The sequence below is a fragment of the Giraffa tippelskirchi genome, chromosome 4, assembly GCF_054371585.1.
Source record: "Giraffa tippelskirchi isolate mGirTip1 chromosome 4, T2T-mGirTip1v1.2.pri, whole genome shotgun sequence".
Lineage (NCBI taxonomy): Eukaryota > Metazoa > Chordata > Mammalia > Artiodactyla > Giraffidae > Giraffa > Giraffa tippelskirchi.
In genome coordinates this window covers 12,212,498-12,229,600 of record NC_137278.1, presented here as the reverse complement: position 1 = coordinate 12,229,600, position 17,103 = coordinate 12,212,498, and the positions used below count along the sequence as shown (strand labels likewise).

At 46.5% G+C, this 17,103-nt stretch overlaps 1 protein-coding gene and 1 non-coding gene across 4 annotated transcripts in view; one reads left to right on the top strand and one right to left on the bottom strand.

Moving 5' to 3' along the window:
* The window catches only part of DENND1A (DENN domain containing 1A), a 537,858-nt gene that overhangs the window by 42,234 nt on the left and 478,521 nt on the right, over window positions 1–17,103 (bottom strand). For all 3 annotated transcript variants that reach the window (XM_081588650.1, XM_081588651.1, XM_081588652.1), the window contains one exon: window positions 11,069–11,200. In XM_081588650.1, coding sequence (XP_081444776.1) covers window positions 11,069–11,200 — 132 coding nt within the window. The remainder of the gene's footprint in view (window positions 1–11,068; window positions 11,201–17,103) is intronic.
* Window positions 6,729–6,855, top strand: LOC145504102 (small nucleolar RNA SNORA25). Its single transcript, XR_014052081.1, has one exon. It is a non-coding gene; the product is annotated as a small nucleolar RNA SNORA25 (small nucleolar RNA).

The window sequence follows — 17,103 nt, the reverse complement described above, 5'->3', positions numbered from 1 at the left end:
CCGTGTCTGGGGACAGTGTGGCTGGCACAGGAAAAGTGCTGGCCCAGAGCTGGGAGGGGCTGGCTCTGCTGGGAGGAGTCAGGGAGCCTTGTGGTGCAAAAAGCGCTTGAGCAGGCCCTGAGAGGTTGATGGCATTTTGTTAGCTGGACAGAAGAGGAAGGACATTGCTGCACTGGAGACAGTAGGAGCCGATTTGTCTCTGGGCCCCCCAGCACCAGATCGGGGCCTGGACTGGAGCAGACACCCACAAAGAGCTGGTGAAGGAGTGAATATGGAATCATGTTGGGCACTTCAGGAGAAGAAGGGACCCTGCCCCGGGTGGGGACACTTGGCAGAGCCTTGTGGGTGAGAAGGAACTGGCCTGACGTCATCAATGCAGGTGCCTCCAGCCCAGCAGACCCGGCTGTGGTCAGGGTTTGGGGAGGGATCTGGGGGACTGGGTAAGTCCTCCTGATCATCCAGCATGTCCGTGCCCGGGAAGGGACTCCTGGAGAAGGACCCCATTCCTGAGGATTCAAGGGCTCACCTGTCTCACTACTTGCTGATGTTTCTGATGCCCCTTGAGCCCCCCAGATCAGCAGACGAGAGTGACGGGCAACCCCCGGGATATGAAGGATGCATGGGCACAGTGGGGCTGATGCCCAAGTGGAACCAAGGTGGGGCAAGTCTGGGGAAGGCCAAAGACAGCCTAAGACAGTGGAGTGAATGGAGCTCGTGAGACAGGAGTGGATGAAAAGCAGACAGTGGAGCTGCCAGAGCAAAGGAGATGCTGGAAACCACAGGGGTAGTTGGGCTCCCCGTAGAGTAGAGAGTCGGAGGGGACAGGCCAGGGCTGAGGAAGAGCTCTGTCCAAGGGAAGGAGGACAACAGACAGCTCCCTTGGTGGGAAGCCCAGTTCAGATCTCCCGCCTTGTTGGACTAGAACTTCATCCAACCATCAGTTTCCTGCTAGGCGGCCTGATTTCCATTCCTTGGTGTGTTTCAGTCAGACCTTTCTGGAGGCTCTACCTTGGGCCAAAGGAATGGTTTAGAAGGCAAGAATTCTCTACTGCAACTGGCCAGAGAAAGCATGGGGAGTGCGTGGGCGGGTGTAGGGAATTTCAGGGCTTAACTGAAGTCAGTTGCTACCCCATCCTAGAACAGGTTACAACGGGGTTACAACGGCAGCTGTGTTTGGTCTCTCAGGTTCAGAACCTTCACCAAGTATCTGAGACACGGCCTGGAGAAAGCTGCTCCACATAAACTAGGACAACGAGCTCTCTGCCCAGTCCTTGAAGCTGATGGAGAGCAAGGGTGTTCATCAAACATTGCGTCTACTCTACAGGAATCTCCAGCAAGTCAGCAGTGATGAGGTGATGGGCGCCTCCTAAGCATGTTGGTGGGGAATCACCCCCCAAACCAAACTGGTTGGCATTTAAAACAAACAAAAAGGAATTTTGAGATGGCCCATGACACGATCACACACCAGATGGATTCTGTCCACAGGATGACACGAAACCAGTCACTGTGACACTGTGGGCCCCCTGAAGGCAAGATATGGCCATGTGATCATCACCGTTTTCACAGGTGTGGAACAGAATGGGTATCCATGATTATCTGCTGAACAAGTGACCTTGGCTCTTTCTCTGCTCCTGGGCCCTGGGTTGCTGCTGACCTGGCACACCCCACTCCCTGGAAGCTGTCACAGGCGACTATGTCCATCTCTGTAACCTACGAGCCCTGATTCCTACCTCCCTGCCATGCACTCACTGTCCCCTCTCTATCTGGTGCCTGGTTGACCTCTGACCCTGACTCTCCACCATGTATACTGTTGATTTCAAGATTGCCCACTGCTTTGTGTATGAACTTTTCTCTGCCATCAGACAAGGGGACAAGGGCCTGGGACAATGGCTCCTGTTTGGCCTCTGTGCACACTTATTGGTTTAATCTGTTTGCCTTTTTGATAACAAGCCCCTGATTTCCTTTCCAGGAACCACCGTTCCTTCACTTCTGAGTGTGTGTTTCAGGAAGAGCCTTATCCCTGGGACTCAGGGAACCCAGGCATGTGACCCCACCCTTCCTGCGGCAGTTACTAGGAAGGGACTCTCTCCCACTGGCTCACTCCTGGCAGATTATGGCCGGGAGTTGCTGCAGTCACCTGGCCACCAGCAAGGGAAAGTCCCCTGAGAGCGGCACCAGCAGAGGAGGCCAAGCCAAATGCAGCCAAATACGGGTCCGGTTGATTAGATTTAATATCTAGGTCAAGCCATACTTGAAGCTGGTATGAGGAAACAATTTCTCTTTTGGGGTTTATGTCCCTGGCAAACCAAAGAAACCTAACTGATGCAGAGTCCCTGGTCTCAGGGACTGGACTGGCTCCTGCCACCTCCAATACTAACCCCTACACACGTCCAGTTTCTGCCTTGCATTCGAATCCCAAGAAAGCATCCACTGTGCCTTTGGTGTCTCGCGACGGGTTTGGTGTGCAGCGTACACCAGGTGCAGGATACTGGCTTTCTCATGTTGGTGCCAACTGAGGCCCAGAAACATTAAAGAAGGCCTGGGGTCTAGAAGGAAACTAGGAACAAGGATTACCTGTGGTTCAACATCCTGGGATCCTGGGTAAACTGCCTAGGCTGCTGCATAGACCCCATCACGACAAACCTAGCAGGAAACTGCTGGGTTCTTAGCACAGAGCTGGGGCTTGAACCTGAGGTCTATTAATAGACAAATGGCTTTGAATCTTGACTGCTGCTTCTGAGTTGTAAACCTTGGCTAATCCCCTAACCTCTCTGGGCCTTGCAGAGGAGACAATACCTGAGACCCAGCCGTGGCTGAAAGGACTAAGTGGGCTGACCTGTGGGAACTGCCCGGCATGGTACCTGGAATTGGGACATAGACCCAGGTCTCCAGGTCTCAGTGAGGTGCCTGGCACGTGGTGAGCAATTCAGTGTCACAGCCCCCCTCTACTCCCTCACTGCTTTTCAACCATAAGAGGAGATCAAACTGCTGTGAAACTGCTCAAACTGCCCAAGACCTAGCAGGAAGGGGGTGGACAGTACCCCCTAGCCCTCTGCAGTCCTCTTAACTTGTGCTGAATTGAGGTCAGGTGGTGGAGCTTAGAAAGCAAATTGCAATTTTGAACCTGGATTTTCATTTGGCTGCTGATATTGCTCGGCCCTTCCATGGCATGCCAGGAGCCCTTGAACTCCCTGTGGCAAGAGGAATACTATTTGAGAAGGCAACATTTTATGTTTAATAAGAAATTGCTTGGATTTTCAACTCAATCCTTATGAATGTCCAGAATCTGACCTCTCTTTTTTGATTGGCAAGTTTTTCCTCTTGAAGTCGAACATGGCTGCTCACAGGAGCAAAGCCTAGCCTTGTTAATTTTGCATCAGAAAGCTGTCTCTGGGCTACCTGGACTTTTGGGGAAAGTGAGGCCACACGTGTCCCACCAGTCGCCCTCTCCAGACATACCCGACAAGCCCACAAGGGACCACCACCACTCTGGGCAATGGCAGAGAGTGAGAAGAGCTCTGCAGCTGCCTGCCGGCACTGAGGGCACAGCTGCCTTTCAGTCACCCTGCAGCTGGCACGTGGGAACTGGAGGGAATGGAGCCAGAGACCACCCCAGACGTGCCTGCTTTTTCACACAAAGTTATGGCTGAAAGAGTAGAAAAAGGAATGATGGAAAAGGGGGAAATATGATTTGGAAACAATAGGGATTGAAGGGGCAGCCTGCAGAGGGCTCTGCCTCATGGTCTGTGCAGGCACGGCTGGTAAGTCAGGCCAAGGAGGCACTTGGGATGGCAGACCACGACGCTCGCTTCTCACTCATGCCTGGTGCCCCAGCCTGCGTCCTGGCCCCTTCCGCTCATGTGTCTGAGTCAGACTTGGGCACCTTCTCCTGGCTGTGCCCCCAGCGCCTCTCCCTCTGCCCAGTGATGCCAGCCCTCCTTGGTTTAGTGCTGACTTTCCACAAGAGCGTAGGCACTTGGGTCAGTTACATGTGTCCACGAGCCAGGGTGGCTGCCACTGAGGGGTGTATGTCCTGAGAGCCGCCGGGTGATGGATGTTGGGAAGACAGGCTGACTGGGAGGCCCTGTCTGTAGGTGACTGACATCGGGCTCTGCTTCTGCTCCACTGGAGGAAGACACTGATGTTTACTGAGCACCCATGTGCAGCACGGAGCCAGGTGGACGGTGCCTTGCTTAATCCCTATGAGGACCTGTGATGTGAATATTATTATACCCACCTTAAAGCTGAGAAAGCTGATCTCACTGGGGTTAAGTTACTGAGGGCAGGTTACCCGCTTGTTAGTGCCAGAACTGAAAATTTAAGCCCAGAGCTGCCTGATGCTAAAATCTATGCTTTACCTTCAACCACACTGCTTTCATCAGCTGATCAGCCTTTGCCTGACCAGCAGCTAAACTCCTGGGGGCATAGGGAGGGTGCCGTATTTACTTTCTCTCTCTCTCTGTGAATGGCTGTTACATACGTGTGTATGTGTAATTTTCCGGACATACCATTCTGAAGGCAAGTTTCAGACGTCCCTTAAATACCAAAGTGTGCACCCCTGAGGCATAAAGATAAGCCCCTAAAAACCATGACATCAACAATAGCTCTATCATGTCACCTAACATCCCAGTCCATCTTCAGATCTCCCAACTTTTCAAAGAATATTTTTGATGCTTAAAAAAACAAATCCAAGTTCATATTTTGCATTTGGTTATACAGCTTAGTCTCTTTTACAGATGAAATCTTTGCTTTCTGGGAAGAATTCAAGGGTCACTGGACCTTCCCTTCCCTTGCCTGCTCTCTCCCCAGCTCTCCTCCTCTTCAGGTCCACAAATTCTGGGAGCCTGGGGGTGTCCCAGAGCCCCCTCACCTCCCCTCTTTTCCTGGGGCATTTAGGACTAGCCCTTAGCAGCTCATAAAAACACAAAATGGAATGAGACAGGATCTAAATTCCTATAATACAAATCTGTTTCTACTTGGAAACAAAACCCTTATTTATGGAAAATGATTTGGAATTTGCTTTTGACCACTAATGGAATATTCATTTTCCTTTTTTCAAATGAATGGAATTATAAGCATAGCAACGGAAATAAAACCAAATAACCTGGATACACAGAAAGTCCTTAAACAATAATCAATCAATTACTAATCAATTTAAAAATCCACATAAATAATAAAACCCTAAGACATTTACTGAAGGCCAGGTCAGTGCCAAGCCCTGTGGTGGATGTTCCAGGTTCACATTCTCATCGGGGGAGACAGGCAGGCATTAAAGATATGATTACAAAGCTGTGTGAGATGCACTGCATGTGCCAAGTTCTGGGGTAGCACAAAGATAGGAGCAACCAACTCAGTCGGGAGGATTTACAAAAGGGACCAGCTCTGAGGGCAGACAGGCAGATAGATCATCATGGGGCTCATGGTCTACGTCAAGGGTGATGGTGGAACCTTCAGGGGAGGCGAGAGGCAGGGAGGTGGCATGGCCACTGGTGTGTGGGTCAAGTGAGGCTGTGTGGGGATGCAGCACAGCTGAATCTGGAGGTCAGTTAGGAGGCTGTGGCTCAGTCCAAGTGAGCAGTAACACAGCCTGACCCACTGCTGTGACAGAGGTGTGGACAGGAGAGGAACTGGGCAGTGTCAGGGGGCAGAAGGGAGAGGCTCGGGAGGGTGGTGGGGAGCAGACCCGGGTTCCTGCATGGACCTCACTGTGGTGGGAGGTGGAGGAGGAGGGGCACGTGTAGGTGGGAGTGTACCCTCAGACTGTGGGGTGAGGTGTCTGGAAGGACGGGAACCTCGGTTGGAGGTGTGTGGGAGGCAATGGTGGAGTTGAAGGGAATTGTGTGTGACTTCTAAGCCCAATGGGGTGGAGGAGTTCCTCAGAGCTGAGGGTGCCAGGAAGGTATTAGCTGGCGGGGCAGCTTCTCCAGCCCAGCGTGAGCCTGGCACTAAACCACCTGGCTCATGCTTGTAGAGTCAGAACTCTCCTCATGCACAGACAAACAGGCAACCGCATTCCAGGAGCAGATCCTAAGGGTGTATACAAACCACTCCATCCCAGGCCTCCAGAAGCCATGGGAGTGCTTAGTTTGAGCTTTGGTTTAACTGGCTTTTCAAACTTTATGTTAAAGAGGTTTAGAAAGCTTCACTCAACTAGGAGAATAGACACGTTTCAGTGCACTTTTTTTTGGATTCTATCAGATTGGAAAGCAGGCAATTACTTTGTTTATAGGATCAACGAGGGGTAACACAATGAGGCGGGTCCTAGAGTGGGTCTGCCCTGTCCTCCCACCTCCTGAGAAGGCCCAGTCCCTGGCCGAGGCCCACGGCACACGGCAGCATGCGTCCAAGACTAGAATCCAGTGTCCCTGGGTGCCACTGTCAGTCCAGTCCCCAAAGCCAGGGAGGGAGAGCTGCACTCAGTAGAGAGAAGAGGGCTGCTGCTGGTGGTGGAATAAGAATTAGCTCCTAATTCAAGCAAACGTCTTCTGGGCCTGTTTCCCCATCTGTATATTTATGAGACCATCTTCCTTACCACTTGACGTCAAAGATTCAATTAAGGACTTCCCTGGTGGTCCAGTGGCTAAGACTTTGCATTCCCATTGCAGGGGACCGAGGTTTGATGCCTTGTCAGGGAACTAGTTCCAACATGCTGCAAGGAAGATTCCGTGTGCCACAACTAAGACCCAGTGCAGCCAAAGAAAACAAAAGATTCAACTAAATTAGTACATAGGTCTTTTCAATAGGGGCTGTTGGGACCAAATCCAGGAGCCCTGAATGATGTGACCAAAGATTGAGTTCTCCATTGGATATAATAGTCACTCGATAGTGCCATATTTTCCTGATGGAGATATAAGCCACTCACACCCATGATTGGTGATGTGGGAAAGTAAAAATAAATGTAAATGCCTTCCAAGTTTAAAAAAAAATTACATGAGTACAGAAGTGAAAGCACCAAGTAGCCTGTCCACCTAATTAAACACAGTGAACACAGCAGTTTCCAGGGGGTGCTCCCTCTGCTGATTCCTCAGATGGGGAAGGGTTAAGGCAAGATGTCTGGCTGAGGGGTGCCCAGACCCTGCTGGGAAGGCTGGGGCTTCCTCACTCCTTCCCCAGCCAGAGAGAGGAGATAAGGCCCACTTATCCGTACAGGAGAGAAAAGCAAGGGGACTCCTTAGGTTCTCTCTGGGCAGGGTCTCAAAGACACTGACAAAGACACAGACACTCAGAGTGTCTCCCTTTGAGTCTGGGAGATGGAACTAAGCATGCTCTGTGCTCCTGGTCTCGCCCCCCACTGACCCACCACACACACACAGCTGCCAAAGCACAGGCACCCTGGGCACTGCCTGTAATTGCCCACATTTCCTGTGGGGCATAGCTCAGTCTTTTTAATTCAGAGATGAGGTTTGAGCAAGCCCATTTGGCTTCAGGTCTAAAGCCATATTCTCCTTTTAGCCTATTGGTAAAAAACAAACAAACAAAAAAACACTGGCATCCTTATCTCATTTGACTGTCTCCTGGGCCTTCTTTCTCATTTGATTCTGAACTTGAGAGAAAAAAAGTTATTTACAGCCTCCTTAGACCTAAACATTTTCCAAAGGTAGGAAAAGGTATTCTCAAGTCAGAGACTTTTGAACTCTTTAAAGAAATTAGACATTATAAGATGCAGAGGCTAACTAAAAATCCATTTACTTGCCCTTGTCTGGAACCATCGACATGGCCCATGATGAACTGTGAGTGGCGTTACATGATGTCTGCTTTAGAAAAGAAATGAAAGGCTAGAGAGTTCAGTTTGTTGTCTTTTAGTTACAGGGCTCAGCTTAGATGTACAGACAATGGACCTGCAGGTGAAGAGGATGCCCCTGTGGGGGCCCTCAGAGAGCCCTGAGTTCGCCTCTCACTGTTCTCATCACTCTGGGTTGGGCTGTCCATTTGCTGGTCTGTCACCCTTATTATGCCCCACAAGGACTTATCTATTTATTTTACACATGGATGAACAGATGCAGAATCAAAGAGAAAAATGGTCATAGCCTTGAAAGAGGAAACTCCAGTGAAGCAGAGGCAAGAGAGCACCTTTTCTCCCCTGAGGGCTCTGCAAAGGCCAACCCCCCCACCCCCACCGCCCTCGCCCAGCTGCAACTGGCCACAGGTCTCCATGGAGTCCCTGGCTGGCTCCACGGGCACTAACTTTGCAAGGTGGAAGGATGAATGTAATAAAGACCTCACTAGTCTCTGCCTCCAGTGGAAAGCTAATTGTTCTTAAAGAATGAAATTCACAGGAACACAGACTCAAGGCAAGGGTCTTTCTGAGGTTAGCGTGCACTGTCTGGCTAGCTTAAATTATTTTTCCAGAACACAGTAGCTTTATTGGACATTTCAAACAGAAGCTGATGTCTCTGCTTGGTGAGGGAACTGAAGTGGGCTCTGGAGGTGAACTGTCCTGTGCTGGTAATATGGTCCTGGGAAGGTCCCTGAGCTCTGACTCTGGCTCGAAATACAGCTAATGATCTCTTCCTCAGAGGGGTATGGCAGAAATGACATGAGTTTTCCAAAAGGAGAATATGTACTATTGGGGCTAGATGAGTAGTTTAGGTAATACATGGATGGACCTTATTTTTTCAGATAGACCTTATGAAAATATTGGGCCAGTATTGATAATCTATGGGTTTATCAACATCACTGCTTAAAAAGAGAGTAAAATGTCAGATTAGTATAAATGTCAGGTTGGAGGCTGTTTAAAGAAAAATATGAAGTAAAAAAAAAAAATAGTACAGATAGAATACAGAGGAGAGTGTGGCAAAAAACTCTGAAATGGAACTCAAAAGGCTTCTTTGAAAATGCATAGCCCCTGAAACACATGCCTGCCGGTAGAAGGTGCTCTAGAAACACTGCCTATTCTGGTCAATGGTTCATCAAAGCAGGCACCCAGGGAAGGATTGAAGGCCAAGCTAGCACCAGGGCAAAGCTGGAAAGAGTTAAAAGAAAGGGGTCTTGGGTTTCCCTGGCCCATCCCCCCTGCCGCTAATCTGTCACCTAATGAAGAAGCTGTGGCACAAGTGAGCTGGCTGGCAGTTCACTTACAGCAAACTGATTAAGAATGTTCAACCAACAGCAGACTGTAGACCTTTCCAGAGAAAATAAATAGAGTGTAGACTGTATGCAAATGTGTTTGTCACTTTGACAGCACGTCTCAATTAAGGCATCTCGCGGCTGTGGGTAGGCTCTGTGGCTGCAGCTGGAAGGGAGAGCCCGCTGCATGGCTGATACTTGGGGCTTGACCTTAATCCGCATGCATGCATTAAAAAAAAAAACCCCTGCCTTCCTGTACACTTGCATAATGCTGGCAGCCACGTGAGGGAAGTGACAAACGGGGAAAAAAAGCCACTTTCATCCTCTCCAGTTTACAGACCTGTGAAGGCACAGACAGCTCTTATTTCAACAGAGTTTGCGGTGGCTTTTTTAATTGTTTATCCCCCACCCGTGCGTGCACACACTCTTATTCTGCATTTAGCTGGGAATGACATTAAAGCATCTCTACTTTTCGCTGAAATGGAAAGAAGGTCTTTCTCCATTTCAAATAGGGCCTCCTTTTTTGTGTTTCAAAAATGGAATGTTTAACACCATGAAATCCCTCTCCCCCGCCCCCTCTTTCTCTGTAATGGGCTCCAAACTCCAGAGAGGGGCTCTTTTCATGGGAAGGTTAGTGTGTGCAGGAATGAGGACAAAGGAAAGCAGGAAGCTGGCTCTGGAATGCCATGCTGGCGACAACCGACAACCAACCAGTCGACTGGGGGCTGCACTTTCAGCAAACACAGTCAGGGAACTAGGGTGCAGATTCCTCCAACGGGCTTGAACCCCGGGAAGGGGTAGCTCCTTGGGGTGCAAACACCGATGCAATTTGAAGATAATCATTAATCAAGTGAGCACTGCCCTGTGGATGCCTCTTTCCTATACTACATTTCAATTTTTATAACATCCCTTTAAAGTGTAAAATCAGAAAAGGGGGATGGATATCTCCACGTTTAAGATGTATGAATGTATTATCTAAAAATATTGATTACAGAAGAGGATTCTTATGTTTCAGCAAACTCATCCCTCACCATAATAACCCACCGCAACAGTTTCATTAGTTCCTTTCATTTCTAAATAGCTCATAGTCTGGTTCAGAGCAGGCACTTGATAAATGTCTGTTAAAAGCAGGAACATTTTAAATGCGTGCTTCTAGATCTTTTAGGTGATAACATAGCATCATATTAAAGATAAAATCATGAAGATTATTTTAATCATGCTTCATCTGATTAATGGTTAAGAATCAAGTGACTTAAGAATGAATAACCATACAAATTCTTATTATAGACATAGCTTGCTAACAGAACCATTTCTCACAAATCAAGAAATTATGACTTTGGCTCATCAAGAGAGTCAATTCAAGAGAAGTAGAGGAGGGTATACAATGTTTTTCATCCAAAAATATCACCACTGATAGGAAATGGATAAGAAAAATTTCAGTTTCTATATGTTTTACTTAAGAGGAAAAAAAAATCAAACAACTGAACAATGTTTTAAATGCTCAGGTCGAAAAAAGTTGGTTACAGAATCGGATCATGAGAATTATAGTGCAGGTGTTTACTTTGAGAAGTATGACCCCCAATATTGATTTTCAGGAAGTATATTAATAAAGAACTCCTAATTGATTTTTTAAGACTTCACTTGCTGTCTTTTATTTGAAGATGCAAAGAAGGGCCTGGGATGCTGGAGCGTTCTAATGAGATGCTTAGCTAACAGAGGCACCTTAAACTGAGTGCCTTGGAATGGGGAGGCAGCAGCTGCATTTAATGACTTCACTTAACAGTTGAGCTGGTTTATGACCAGAGCCAAATATCTTCTCAAAATTTCTGAAAATTCACCTTTTTTGAAACATGTTTCCATCAAGTGAACCTTTGACAATGTGCAGAACTCAATGGAGTTTTTTGTTTTGTCAGAGAGCTGAAATGAAAAACTGTTACATGTGCTATATCATCTGCTAAATCATAACAGAAAGCCCAGGCGAGTCAAAGGGCCAGGTACATACCTGTCCAAAGTGGACTGTGATTGGCCGCCGGTCTTCTCGGAACTTGGGGTCCTTGGCCTCTACCAGTGGGGACGGCGCAGTCTTTGGCAGCTGCTCTTCTGTGGTGGGGGCACAGCCATTCTCAGTGATGTCCTGCAGGGAGAAGCCACGTCGGGGGGGTTGGTGTCAGGGTTATGGCCCCTGCCATGAGCACAGGGGCTCTTTCCCACCCCACTGCTAAGATGCCTGCCAGAGAACCCCCTCTCAGACCCTCCTGCTAGAGATGGAGGAAATGGAAGGCTAACTTGGCCCTTTCACTTAGGGAAACCAAAATCATGCGTATTACATTATAAAGCCAACATAATAATTCACAATAGTGGAGAAGACCTTTCCTCCTGCTACCTCACGCAGTTCTTTTAATTTTTATATATTCACTCTGTCTACATGCAGACATTTAAAGATTACTTGCAATCACAGCTCGTGCATAATTTTACATTCTGTTTCTTCTACTGTAAACATTTCCATGGTACAATACAGTCATTAGAATGATCATTTTAATGGATGCATAATATTTCATTGAGCAGATACTCAATAATTTAATAAACCATTTTTACTACTACTGGGCATTTAGATTGCTCCTATTTTTTTTTTTTTAAACTTTCTAAACATCACAGGGATAAACACTGCCATCTTTCTTTCTTTTGGATTAATTCTTTAACAGAAATCCCTAGGAATGCAATACTCGATCAAAAGATATAAACATTTTTAAGGCTTTTTATTCATTCTACCAAATTGCTTTCCAATTTACACCAACTACCAGCAATGGATGTATTATCAGTTTCACTGTGTGTATTAGCCATACCATTTAAAAAATGTATTGCTAATTTAAGAGGTGAAAAGCTAGACCTTGTTGTTGTTTTAATTTGCATGACTTTGATGATTTGTGAGTGTGGACATTTTCTCCGCATTTGTTCACTGATGACGTTACTGTTTGTGAAAACCATGTGTTCCTGCTCCCTCCTTCTTAGCCCTAGTCTTTTTGGCAGAGAATGAAGAAAGACACTTAAGTCTGAGTTAGGATTCTATGACCTGGAGAAAATTTAGGGAGCCAGTGTCATCTTTTTTTTTAAATTTATAAATTCACACTTAATTTGTGTTTGTGATAAATGAAGTCAAATTTTAAGGTAAAGAAAAACCCCAATGTGCAAAAAGCAGTGATGCTCCTTTCCCTAACGCTGGCAGCTGACTACACCTGTGGGTTCTTCGGGACGTGGATGGTGCCGACTTGTGCAGTGTGGATCATATGGCTTTATTCAAGTCAAGAAAGTTGTTTAAATCTTCATTTGAGCAAGGCAGAGAATAAATGTACAAGTAAAAAACATTTAAATCATTTTTTTTTTTTACTAAGTAAAAATAACTCACAGCTAGAATAAAATAATAAATACAGACAGAGGATGAGATGGTTGGGTGGCATCACTGACTCGATAGACATGAGTTTGAGCAAGCTCTGCGAGTTGGTGATGGACAGGGAAGCCTGGCATGCTGCAGTCCATGGGGTTGCAAAGAGTCAACTGAGCGACTAAACTGAACTACTCTCGTTGCAAAAACAAATACACATTTTGGTCAACAAGTCACATACCCTTAGTACTCATTAAATTCTGCACATAAAAGACTTGACAATTGATTGTTCTTACTGAGTTAAATAGAGAGAATGGTGGCACATGGAGGAAAGTGATCCCTTACTAAATAATAATGCATTAAAGAAGAAATACAGAAACACATCTTTGAGCCTCAGTCTCCTCACCTGTAAAATGGAGCTATGGTAGCTATGAGAAGTAAAGATGATTAAGCAACATAAATGTCTAGAACATTTTTCCTCAGGAGTGTCCTATGTATGGTACTCAATAATAATAACTGAGTACCTATTAAGGCACTCAATAAACTATAGGGAGTAAATCAACTATGGTGGTTTAGTCACTAAGTCGTGTCCGACTCTTGCAACCACATGGACTGTAGCCTGCCAGTCTCCTCTGTCCACAGGATTCTCCAGGCAAGAATACTGGACTGGGTTGCCATTTCCTTCTCCAGGGAATCTTCCCAACCCAGGAATCAAACCCAGGTCTCCTGCATTGCAGGCAGATTCTTTACTGACTGAGCTACAAGGGAAGCCCCAAATCAACTATACTTTAATAAAAATACATAAACAATAGGGATTGCTCCCCCACACCTCCTCTCTCTATATTCAACTCCACACAACCAGCTGAGTCTCTGTCCTGCTTGGTAACAACACATGGAGATGGGGACCCCTTGGTTTTGCTAGGTAGGGCTTGCACCAAGTGGCCCCTGAGTCTCAGCCGGGCTGAGGCTCAGTGATGAGAGAAGCTGCCGCCAGCCAATTAGAAACAGCTCTCTTGGAAAGGGGCTGCCCAAAGGTGCTCAGGTCAAGTGGAACAAAGAGAGGGAGGGACTCCTTCTGTGCCAGAAAGTAACAAAGGGCACAAGGGCCATTATGGATCCAGTGGGGTTACCGAGAGGACACACATAAGAGGCTAAATAAAGCCAAACAAAACAATTCACTTTTAGTTCAGGAAAAGTATTGCACTGTATGTGACTGGTTGGGGAGAAAAATAAAGATATGAAGCAGTAAGGTAAGCTAGTAAGAAAATATTGAGAGTAATGAAAACTATAAGATGATAACTATTTTTTAAAATGTCTGTGGTTTTTGGGCGAAGTGTCTTAGCTTAAATTTTTAAGTTAAAATTTCAAGTAAAAAAGTCCTAGGTTTTGTTTTTATCATTAACTAGCTATCTGATCTTTCCAATTCACTCAACCTCTCGGCACCTATTTCTTTATTTTTACAACGAGGAGACCACCATCTGCTTGGCAAACTTCAAAGCTGCTAAGAGAATGGGTTAAATAAGATGAGATGTGAGGAAGCTTTGAAAAATGTCTAAGTCCTGTGCAAATTGAACACGAGACTTTTTCCCTGCAAAATGGAAAAAGCACCATCTAAAAGGAAGAGCTTCCCTGTCCCTATACTGAGTGCCTACTACTTGCAATCTCTTCTCCAGACCCTTGACCTTCACTATCACACTTAGTTTCCAAAGAACCACAAAATAAATGGGATTATCACTCTTTTATAGGTGAGGAAACAGGGCTCAGAGAGGGCAAGTTACCCAAGGCCACACAGCTAGAAAGCAGAGGAGCCCAGGGCGATGTGATTTATACCATATGGACCCATGACAACAGCACAAGAGAAGGTATTCTGAGTCAAGGAGGTGCTCAAAAACTCACCAGATGTGACCTTGTCCTTAGAAACCCCTATCACAACAAATTGTTGTAAAGTTGAATAGAACGTTTGGAAGCCAAATGTGTCCAGTATACACACGTGCTGGTGCATCAATATGTATGTTAATTTTCTTTAGTTAGAAGACCCAAAGGTGCCCCTGATTTCTTACAAAGTCCTGGGGCTCGCCCCACTAATCTGTTAACTTCTCCACTATTTCTTTTACCTGGGGTAGGAAAACTGCTTCCTCCCAGGATCCTAGAGAGCAGAGAGGGAGAAGTCCCAGTCAGGAGAGAAACAGGGCCAGTTCACACCCACTCCTGCAGGTACCAGCAGAGATCTCACATACTGCATGGATCCAAAACACAGCACTTGGTACCCGTGATTAAAGAAATTGTCTTTTAAGAATTAACTGAGACGGGGCTCAGGGCCGGGGCGGTGGGATGACCCGGAGGGATGGGATGGGGGGGAGGTGGGTGGGGGGTCCAGGAGGGGGAGCACATGTGGACCCATGGCTGATTCATGTCGACGTGTGGCAGGGACTATTGCAATGTTGTAGAGTAATTGGCCCCCAGCTGAAATGAATGAGTTTATTAAAAAAAAAAAAAAAAAAAGAATTAACTGAGATGCCATCAGCAAACAGCATAGAAAAACTCTCACACTCTTCTGGTGGGAACACAAGCTGCAATTCCTATCAAAACCCTAAAAGAGGAAAGAGCCTCTGGCCCACTAACTCTACTTTCAGAAATTTATCCGGATGAAATAATTAAGAATTCCTGCAAGGTTTGCCTATGAGGATGTTTGCCTAGAAAACACTGGAACTAACTAAAGCGTCTAGCAATGGGATTAATGAATACATGTATGTCTATCAGATAAAACTGTATGTAGCCATTTTAAACAACAACATGTGCAGGAAACATTTAGTGTTTTGAGAAATGGTCAGGATACAGTGAGTGAAAATACAGGTTATAAAATTTCCTTTTTTCCTTGTTGATTTGTTGAATTTTCTCCACAAATTTTTTTTTTTTTTTTGCAAATGCTCAAAATGTCCTTAAAAAAACAGACATCAAGAAGGTAACCGGCAGGGTAAATCCATTCCTTCCTGAAGAGTCACACAGGAGGAAGACACTAGATGGAGCTGCAGGTAAGAGGCCGCTGAAGGTTGGCAGATTTCTCCCACCGCTCTGTTCAGAGCTGGGGGATTGTTAGTTCCCATCCCTTGGTCAACAAAGGAGTCAGAAAAGAATACAATTTCTATCACCTTCCCCAGGCTGGAATCAGAGATCATGCCTGGGATCTAATCTACGCTTGCCTGTGGAGAAGGCAGGGACTGAGTTCCTAGGAGGAGTCCCAAGACGGAACCCAGAGGAAGAAGGGGGCTTGGCGTGGCCTTGGGTGGGAGCTGGGGTGAGGGAGCTGAGGTTATGACTTCATGAGGCAGAGATTCCAGGAGAACATTCCTGGCCCAGGGGAGGCAGGGAGCATGGTGCCTGGAGGAGTACTCTGGTGGCTCTGTGGAGGACCAAAACGGAGAGGCTCCCAGCCCAGCCATGCCCTCCGGGTACACGCACACAGGTGTATGGGCAGACCAGCTGCTCCAGACGTGGGATAGAAGATGGGGTGGAATCTCCCATTTGCCAAATGGCTACTATGTGTTGCTGTTTAAACTCATTATTTCTTCTAGTCCTTACAACAGTCTAGTAAAAATCTCTATTTCCCCTACTTTATAAATGAGAAAAACTGGCAGGACTGAACCTGGCTTATCTGTCTGCCTCAGAGGCCCCGACACCACACCACAGAGTGAGGGGTTTGAAGGTTCTTGTGGGTGTGAGGCCGAGGCCTCCTGTCTCTGACTCAGCTTCCTGGTCTCCATGTTGGGCTTTGCGCAGCGTCCTTTTCCAGTCTACTTCACACTACAGCAGTAAAAATCTCTATTTCCCCTACTTTATAAATGAGAAAAACTGGCAGGACTGAACCTGGCTTATCTGTCTGCCTCAGAGGCCCCGACACCACACCACAGAGTGAGGGGTTTGAAGGTTCTTGTGGGTGTGAGGCCGAGGCCTCCTGTCTCTGACTCAGCTTCCTGGTCTCCATGTTGGGCTTTGCGCAGCGTCCTTTTCCAGTCTACTTCACACTACAGCAAATGCAAACTACAGTATGAATATTGATAGCAAAATAGTATCCAGGGTTGGAATTTCTGTGATTTGAGGCTGCAGCGGAGACAGGGAGCTGACAGTTGTGTGATACGGTGTGAAAACGTCTGTCCTACAAGAGTCTACCTGGGTCTCTCAGCCCCAAAGGTGCTGTCTCACTCCCTCCCTTCAATACACTAGGAAATGTTTCGCCAGAAACTCAAATCTTTGCTGACTCAACTGTGAATCTGCTCCTTTCAATCACACAGACTCTGAATCAACAAGCTCAATTTATCTTTAAAAGATCAAATACTTAAAAACGGCTGTGAGGGAATTCTCTGGCAGTCCAGTGGTTTGGACTTGGCCCTTTCACAGCAGTGGCCTGAGCTGGGTTCAATCCCTGATCGGGGAACTAAGATCCCGCAAGCTGCATGGTGTGCCCAAAAAAAAGAAAAAAAGGCTGCGAAACGGGCCCATTTGACTCAATCATTTTAATTTTATACTGAAGAAAAAAATATAATTTTTCAGGGGTTCTCCAACTGGCAAAAAAAGAAAAAAAAAAGGGACATCCTTACATAAATATTTTAATATTCCCTATAGGAAAGAAGGAGTGTGTGAATAGCTACTGATTTTAAAAG